Raw genomic sequence first — 8,243 nt, forward strand, 5'->3', positions numbered from 1 at the left:
TGCAGCGTGCACTCCCACTCCTGACCACGCGAGGGCGAGCGCGAGTCTAATTCGTCATTGACCACACGCGTTCTCGCCGACCAATAGGATCCTGTTGCGTCTGTCGCTCCGCTTCCGGGTGTCTTCATCTAGAAAGCTCTCTCTCTGTGCTTTTGATGCTTCTTTTTGTATTTTCTAAGGGAAACTAGGGAATAAATAAACGTCCAGAAAATGAATCGAATATTCGGACGTGGCAAACCGAAAGATCCTCCTCCAAATCTGTCGGACTGTATAGGAAACGTAAGCGCTATTTGGCTCCGATGTATTGTTGTTTATGTATCATCTGACGGTATCGGTAGCTAGCGTGGCCACAAAGGGCAGGCCGAGTGTTTCATGGCAAACAGCGACATTTATACGCTGTACATGGCAAACATCACTAATGGAGACCGTGTTTACCTTTATTTATCTGCTATGTAGCACTAGTGACCGAACTAACTGCTTACTTCCGTCTGCTTGCAGCTCAAATCATAAGCTGTCCCCTTGAATGCGTTTTAAATGACAATATAACAATGATATAGTATCATAAGCAGGATACAGAATTAAGGAACAAACCATTATTACACAAATTCTTTTTGAAAGCATTGTTTTTTTGATTGTTTAGCCGTTTCTGAGCACGAATCATAAAGCAAACACACAATAATGAATACCTGAATAGGATGATGTCATCAGTTGCGTCTCCACATGTAACCGGTTTCCCTCTCGTGCAGGTGGACGCTCGATCCGAGTCCATAGAGAAGAAGATTGGCAGACTAGACGCAGAACTGATGAAGTATAAGGAGCAGATGAAGAAGATGAGGGAGGGGCCGTCAAAGGTGGGCCCCTGTTATCTCCCCTTATTAGAAATCTGATGGATTAAACTGATTTAACATTCGCCATTAACACTTTTATTCCATTTTAATCCAGAACATGGTGAAACAGAAGGCAATGAGAGTCCTGAAGCAAAAGAGAATGTGAGTCCACTGTAATATGAGAGGTGAGCGTGCATGCAGGAGAAGAGGCTGTTTGGATCCACCTGTGTGTGTGTGTGTGTGTGTGTGTGTGTGTAGGTATGAAGGTCAGAGGGAACAACTGGCTCAGCAGTCGTTTAACATGGAGCAGGCAAACTACACCATCCAGACATTAAAGGACACCAAAACAACGGTAAGAGCGCAGAATGTGGCAGGAAGTGACCAAGTCCAGCTTTTATTTTACCATGATACTTTCAATTACAACTAATATGACTAAAAATTACAGTTTACAGTCCATTTGAGTATTATTATGCTGATGTCACCTCAAACCCCTTCTGCTGTCCGTCCCGCAGGTGGAGGCCATGAAGATCGGTGCAAAGGAAATGAAAAAGGCCTACAAGGACGTAAAAGTTGACCAGATTGATGTATGTTTGTTCTATACACTCTTTCTGTTATCTCAGCAATAATACCCGGATGGTTCAAGTATCCAAGCTACACTAGGCAAGAATTTTTGAGAATAAATGTTGTATTTGAATGTTTTTCTAATGTCTGTTGTTGCCTGTTGTGGGTTGTTTTATGCAGTATGTTGTTGTACTAAACTTGTTTGCATGTGTGTATTTGTGTGTGTGTGTGTTTGTGTGTGTGTGTTTGGATTGACAGGATTTACAGGACCAGTTGGAGGACATGATGGACGACGCCAACGAAGTACAGGAGGCCTTGAGCCGCAGCTACGGCACTCCTGACATCGACGAGGAAGATCTGGAAGCAGGTATGCAGCAGGTTAAAACTTATCCACCATCTTGAGTGTGTGAGACAGAAACTCTCTGACCGAAGGACTGACTGTTTCAGAGCTGGACGCGCTGGGCGACGAGCTGCTGCTGGACGACGACAGCTCCTACCTGGACGAGGCCTCGTCCGCCCCCGCCATTCCTGAGGGAATCCCCAGCGACAGCAAGACCAACAAGGTGAATTCAAAGTGTTCCATAATTCAACATGTTTGCTCACCTTTCAAGATGTCAGACTTGTTAAACTATAATCAAAATGAGTCAAACGGAGCTTAGCTGGTTATGGGGAAAATGTCTTAAGATGTCAAGAGTTTTTCATTTTCCAACAGCAATTAAATGCAACCTGCAGGAGAATATCTGAGGATCTAATTTTAAGTATCAAGTCTCTACAAACAGGCTGAAATGAAGCTGAACCTGCTAGATGCTGATTTGTGAACACGCACCCACATGTGTCAAATACTACGTCAGGCTTTGGTAAATGTCTGGCAGCAAAGTAAACGATATTCCATTAGTAGTGGCTTAAAATAAAAGACAAAACTAATGGTGTGGTTAAATTTACTCGGATACTCCCAATACGATCTGTGTCACAGGATCACATTATCCCATTATGTGTTTCTGAGGCTGTGTAAGTACAAATCTATTATCTGACACACAGGCGGTCACACACACATGAAAGGAGCAGCCACTCAGACGCCCGTCCCTTTCACTAACGTCCTGTCTGTGTTTGCAGGATGGTGTTTTGGTGGACGAGTTCGGCCTACCGCAGATTCCCGCCTCATAAAACACAGCGACGGACGGAGCGACTGCACAAACACTTTTATATGTAGAGTAACATTTATACACGCTAAACCGTTTTGACCTGAGAACACTTAATGTTTTGAAACTTTACCGGTGTCGGGTTGTGTACTATTACTACTACCATCACTACAGCATGTGGCCTTGTAACATACCAGACCTTTATTTTACAGCTATCAGTATTGTCCATCTGCAGTATTACCAAGTATTAATTTATTATTATTTGTTTATAGTATTATGTGTGACACAGAACACACTTGTGAATCCACGGCCATTTTGATTGAGTTGCAAATGTGACGACATCATTCCCATCCTGTCTGATCAAATAAAATACATTTTGATTTACTTATTTTGTGTTGGTTGAGATGTGAATGATGCCATAGCCGTTGATGTCATCATGAATGATATCACAGTTGACATACATTACTTGGAGAACACATTGGGGTTCATTTCCAAAGATCAACCATCTGCATCATGCCAAAGAAGAGGCGACCGTCACTGTCTGCACGCTGCAAAGCAAAAGAACGGAGCTCCACAAAAATCAGGTGATTGACCAAATGTTAATGCTGCTTTGTGTCCAAGATGAGGCCGGGGTCGCTCCTGTCAGCTGGGGAAAGAGAACAAGCAGCTTAAATGTCTTTGCTCTGTTATTAATAATGTCTGGCAAAATCAAACTGAAGCTCAGTTTTCACAAATAAAGGTTTAATATTATTGGATTATACTTATTAATTGAAAATGTATCGCAGTAAAACAAGTCAATAAGTAAGCTTACATTTTCAGACATGTTTAGAAGAAAATTATATTATTAAATTATATGGTGAAAAAGGTTAATTCAGAGTTAAGTTGATTATTTATTATTTAATTACGGAGTGATTTAATTGTAGTTTATGTTATTGATGTATCGCTTTTTGATGTTTATGTAGCACTCGCGTCGTATTAGCCACTTCCGCTAACTTCCTGTCTCCTCCGGAAGTAGCTAGCATCAACAAGTTCGCCGTATGAATTAAGGACGGTATAGATCAAAATGTCGGAACAAACCTTAACGGTGACGGTTGCGTACGGTAAAAACACATTTACGTGATATTAGACTGTAACAAGCAGGTTGTGTAATCTGTAAATAAAACGACGGATGAGTAATAATTACCGCTAAAATGGCTAAGCTGGGCTAATGTAGCTAATAATAGCAGCAAGACGTAATGAGTTTTTACTCATTTTACAAGATAAATACAAAACTCAGCGCTACGAATAAGACACGATACTCTTAATATTTGTGTGTTTCAGCAGATAAATATCAGATATATTCATGGTTGGAGTCTAAATCACCACTCGGACTGCAACTTACGATCATTTCAATCTCATTTGTCCCCATTTTTGTCAATTAACTCATTAATAATTTGCATTTCTCTCCCCTCCAGGTTCTACCAAGCATAGCATCACTCTATCGTCGCAGGATGAGAAAGGTCCCACTGTCAAAGACTTGTCAGAAGCTCTGGCTCAAGCTACTGGAGTTCCATCAGCATCACAGAAGCTCATCTTTAAAGGTAAAACAGGGGAGGATCCACTCTCACTCACAGGCTGAGAACCATAGTGTTTGATTGTAAACAAGGCCTAGTGTGGTGACACATTTATCTGGACGTTACAGGGAAATCACTGAAGGAGATGGAGGAGAGTCTGTCCAGCTTTGGAGTGAAAGGCGGCTGTAAACTCATGCTGATTGGGAAGAGGGTAAGGCCTCTGTGTTTGTAATACTTAATAAGTATAAGTAATTTAATCAGACACTGACTATCATCTCTTAACAGAACAGTCCCGAGGAAGAATCCGAGCTGAAGAAGCTGAAAGACATCGAGAAGTCTGTGGAGCAGATGGCAAAGAAACTGGAAAAGGTCGACGGGGAGTTGACTGGACTCAAGAACGTAAGAATGAATTTGTTGTTTAAAATGAACGTTTCATCTATGTCACCGTTTTGCTCATGAACCCTTCTTGTTCCTCAGGGGTTCCTGGCGAAAGATCTCCAGGCGGAGGCCCTCAGTAAACTGGACCACCGGGTGAAGGTAGCAGCTGAGCAGTTCATGAAGATCCTGGAGCAGATAGATGCCATGGTAGCCTCACATCTGCTTCTTCACACTTCAGCCTTTTGCTTTGATTTAATGCAGCAAACTAAGTCATGTCGGGATTTCTTCCTTTAACAGACCATCCCAGATAACTTTAATGACTGCAGAATGAAGAAAAAGGGGCTTGTGAAGACGGTCCAGGTGAGCAAATTGTCTTCTTTAGGGCTCCTACAGACTGTAAGATGACATCATACCACTCTCTTGTTATTAAGTGTGATTGTTTTGCGTCCTAGGACTTCCTGGCCCAGTGCGACAGAATCGAGGCGTGTATATCGGACCACCTATCAAAGGTCCAGTCTAAAAACCTGGCCCTGGCTGAGTAGAACACACACTCGCCCGACGCCGTCATGTGGTTTACATTGCTCTGTGAGCAACTACAAACTGTACAGGAAGCTTCAGTTCTGGAAGCAGGTCTTTGTCTATTTATTGTGGGTGTGCTTAGTGTAAGATTGCCCCTCATCACAGAGAAGCCTGTGAACAGGAAGCGACTGAAACTGGTGCATACTGATGAGCATATGTGGCTTATGTGTTCAGTGATAAAGAAAGATGAGGTGCTTAAACACAGATAAGTGTGTGAAGTCAAATCCATCAAGGCGTTATTCAATTAAGAAACCCGAATCGAAGTGAAAAAGCAGAGGAAGTGATTTTGCCTTTAAAGTGTAATTCATGTGTTTGGTGTTCAGTCTGAGTCGGCACCAAACCCTAAACCTAAGTGACTGATGTGTGTAATCGTGTCGTATAAACTCTGCAACTGTAATCGTCCAGTGGATCCCAGTCCAGTATTTAGCCTGCCCCCGCCTCAGAGTGGCTCATCCTCTGCCAGCTGGTGTGAGATGATCATTATTATTCCTGCAGCTTTGTTTTGTCTTTTCATCCAAATTAAAAAGACTTTTCCCAACATGAAGCAGCCCATTGTTGATTGGACACTTTACTGTAACATTCTGATGATCCAGCAGCACAGACGTAGTGTTTCATTTTATTTCCAGCTTAAACTTCTCGTAACAACTTTAACCCGACTTATACAGACGCTTAGTGGAGTTACCACAGATGTGCAAATGAGCTATGAGAGAGAAAGACAGATCAGAGTGAAGGCCCAGAGGAATGGACGGTCCCAACAAGCAGCTTATACATGACCTCCAAGAAAACAAACCACAGTGAAGCTTTGTTGCTCTTTAAGCTGTTTGTAACCCAGGCGGAAACCCCACACACCGATACAAATCATCCAGCCACCGCCGCCATCATCACGCCTCTAATCGTCTTTGTCCTTGGCGCCGTGCTTTAGGATGCGTGTGAAGGCTACATAGTTGAAGTTGCCCCCCTTGTCTATGGGGGCCTCACGGAAGAGCTCATCCACCTCGTCATCTGTGAACCTGTCGCCCATCGTGGTGAGCAGCTCTCGTAGATACTCCTCCTGGATCGCACCTGGAAAAGGAGGGAAACGGCATTCATCACTGCCAGCTCAGGAAAGTAGAAGACCTAGAAACTTATGAGCACACGGGGGAACAGAAGTGGGGACTTGAACCCTAACACACCTGTGCCCTCCTCGTCAAAGCAGGCGAAGGCGTTCCGGATCACATCCTCGGGGTCTGTGCCGTTCAACTTCTCTCCAAACATGGTCAGGAACATGGTGAAGTTAATGGGGCCTGGAGCTTCCATCATCATGGCCTCCAGGTAATCATCTGTGGGGTTCTTGCCTTGATGGTCGGACAAAAACACAGAAGCATTCGCCCTTAGTAAATACAAACAATCCATAAACAGTAATGACACTTTGCTCTTGTACTTCAGAAAACAATCTGAACACTCTTACCTAAAGAGGCCAGCATGTCATGCAGGTCCTCTTTGTCGATGAATCCATCTCTGTTCTGGTCGATCATGTTGAAGGCCTCCTTGAACTCCTGGATCTGGGACTGGTCGAACATGGCGAACACATTGGAGGTGGCGCGCTGCGGCCTCTTCTTGGTGTTCTTCCCCTTGGTCCTTTTGCTGGACATGTTGGCGGCTGGTGGGGTCCTCCTGACAGTCAAAGGGACAGTTGGTAACTCCCCTTTAAGTCTGACAGTCTTAACTTATAGTTGGCTATGACGTCACACATTGACTGACACGGAAATAGTTAACGTAAGAAGGCATTGAGTAACAATATCCTTACCAACCGTAAACATATACAGTATCTTACAAAGCCTTTAGCATCCTCCCAAAGCAAACTGTGAGCCTTTAGCTAACCCGTCGTCTGTGACCCAAATAGCACTCAGACTAGCCTGTAGACTAGCCATCAACCGTCCACAAGCTTAAAAACACGACGTACATCTGTCATTTAACTCGTCGTATTTATGTACACAAACTGACGGACGCCAGAGGATCAAATGGCAAAAAAAATCGACTCACCTGGAGTAAAATTGGTTTCCGGGTTTCAGCTAAATAGCTGTTAACACAGCTGCTACACAATATGCGGCTCGGTGTGTGTTTTACTTCCGCGTTTCCCTAAACTGACCAATAAGAGTAGAGTTCGGCGGGCGGGACCAACAGCCTGGAACATTCCACGTTTCATTTCCGGCTGCGGTTCTATATGATACAACATATATGTCAATCTAAGCCTAATGTTGTGGGATATATGCAGGTTATGTTTTGTAGATTATTACAATTTGTTTTATGGCTCCAGGTGTTATTGTAGTTATGTATAAATATCGCCATTGTACCCAGATTAAACAGCATTTGTTGTATGTAGTATGTTGTACCGCTAGATGGCAGCATTTGCAAATAAACAATGACCCTGCTTTACGGCAACTTCATAGCGGTCATGAAGTCAGTTGTCATGCTTCACGTGCAGGGGTGTCTGAAAGTTGAAACTATTAAAAACGAATAACTCGGAGTTTTATTTAATTATCTCATATATTAATTGAATAATCGCAATTAACAGGCAGCAGTCACTGACGCCACAAATTAACCGTGACGACTCTATGAAGGGGAGCCAGGCTGTGGCACCCCGAGGCCGGGCCCGGGCCCAGCAGCTCTACCCGGGTCGCCTGCTGGTCTCATGGGCTAAATTTAAAGTCGTCGCAGCCTTAAAAGGTCGTGACGGCGTCTTGTGCATTCTGCCGAGTGGCAGCATTATTTTTGTTCGGTGCTCCGCCGTCCTGTCCGCCGCCCCGCAACCTGCTGCTTCCCCCGGATTTGGACTTGCTTTCGCCACTTTTGGGATTAAACACATCTTTTCTGCTCTGAACGATTGCGGGATTCTTAGTTTCGGTAAGTTCTGCACTTTTATTCATGTGTTTGTTCATACGTTCTAAGGAATTAGAGTTATCTTGTAAGGTTCTCAAGTAATCAATAAGACAGAGGCCTAGTTTTAATATCTCACCTTTTATTTGTTCAAGTAATCATTACATTTATTCATTTATTTTTATTTCTCAAATTATTGAAAATGTTTTGTCATAATTTGTTGTGCCTTTGTAGACTAGATGCATGGTTCATTGTAGTGCAATTCCATCCTAACTGAGGGCTAATTTGCATTCAAATACCGCAGGTTTTACTATTCAGATGTTCTGGATAGTAAAGAGTCTAACATATGC

General features: G+C 43.3%; 3 protein-coding genes across 3 annotated transcripts; 2 read left to right on the forward strand and 1 right to left on the reverse strand.

The window, feature by feature from the left end:
* Positions 1-98: 98 nt before the first annotated feature.
* On the forward strand, positions 99-2,911 carry chmp5a (charged multivesicular body protein 5a). The gene is made up of 8 exons (XM_076147300.1): positions 99-279; positions 747-851; positions 943-989; positions 1,086-1,179; positions 1,340-1,411; positions 1,647-1,755; positions 1,836-1,951; positions 2,502-2,911. Exons 1-8 carry the CDS (start codon positions 211-213, stop codon positions 2,550-2,552), a joined length of 663 nt encoding a protein of 220 aa, XP_076003415.1. The 5' UTR covers positions 99-210; the 3' UTR covers positions 2,553-2,911.
* Positions 2,912-3,506: 595 nt separating this feature from the next.
* Positions 3,507-5,581, forward strand: bag1 (BCL2 associated athanogene 1). The gene is made up of 7 exons (XM_076147881.1): positions 3,507-3,627; positions 3,982-4,107; positions 4,209-4,291; positions 4,366-4,479; positions 4,558-4,665; positions 4,756-4,818; positions 4,911-5,581. Exons 1-7 carry the CDS (start codon positions 3,591-3,593, stop codon positions 4,998-5,000), a joined length of 621 nt encoding a protein of 206 aa, XP_076003996.1. The 5' UTR covers positions 3,507-3,590; the 3' UTR covers positions 5,001-5,581.
* A 60-nt stretch (positions 5,582-5,641) lies between these two features.
* Positions 5,642-7,168, reverse strand: myl12.2 (myosin, light chain 12, genome duplicate 2). The gene is made up of 4 exons (XM_076147893.1): positions 7,060-7,168; positions 6,485-6,690; positions 6,210-6,371; positions 5,642-6,099 (listed from the first exon to the last, which is right to left on the reverse strand). The coding sequence occupies exons 2-4, from the start codon at positions 6,666-6,668 to the stop codon at positions 5,927-5,929; spliced, it is 519 nt and encodes a 172-aa protein (XP_076004008.1). The 5' UTR covers positions 6,669-6,690; positions 7,060-7,168; the 3' UTR covers positions 5,642-5,926.
* Positions 7,169-8,243: the final 1,075 nt, after the last annotated feature.

The sequence above is a fragment of the Genypterus blacodes genome, unplaced genomic scaffold (genome assembly GCF_046128005.1).
Source record: "Genypterus blacodes isolate CSIRO-AG114 ecotype Tasmania unplaced genomic scaffold, CSIRO-AGI_Gbla_v1 ptg000005l_1, whole genome shotgun sequence".
Lineage (NCBI taxonomy): Eukaryota > Metazoa > Chordata > Actinopteri > Ophidiiformes > Ophidiidae > Genypterus > Genypterus blacodes.

Bases quoted from the DNA above. Each gene is read 5' to 3' on its own strand.
- myl12.2 (XM_076147893.1), bottom strand. From the start codon at position 6,668: ATGTCCAGCAAAAGGACCAAGGGGAAGAACACCAAGAAGAGGCCGCAG. The intron at 6,372-6,484 runs GTAAGAGTGTTC...CCGACCATCAAG, and splicing joins TGACATGCTGGCCTCTTTAG to GCAAGAACCCCACAGATGAT. The intron at 6,100-6,209 runs GTGTGTTAGGGT...CTCCTTTTCCAG, and splicing joins CTTTGACGAGGAGGGCACAG to GTGCGATCCAGGAGGAGTAT.
- bag1 (XM_076147881.1), top strand. From the start codon at position 3,591: ATGTCGGAACAAACCTTAACGGTGACGGTTGCGTACG. The intron at 3,628-3,981 runs GTAAAAACACAT...TCTCCCCTCCAG, and splicing joins AACGGTGACGGTTGCGTACG to GTTCTACCAAGCATAGCATC. The intron at 4,819-4,910 runs GTGAGCAAATTG...TTTGCGTCCTAG, and splicing joins GGCTTGTGAAGACGGTCCAG to GACTTCCTGGCCCAGTGCGA.
- chmp5a (XM_076147300.1), top strand. From the start codon at position 211: ATGAATCGAATATTCGGACGTGGCAAACCGAAAGATCCTCCTCCAAAT. The intron at 1,412-1,646 runs GTATGTTTGTTC...TTGGATTGACAG, and splicing joins TAAAAGTTGACCAGATTGAT to GATTTACAGGACCAGTTGGA. The intron at 1,756-1,835 runs GTATGCAGCAGG...TGACTGTTTCAG, and splicing joins CGAGGAAGATCTGGAAGCAG to AGCTGGACGCGCTGGGCGAC.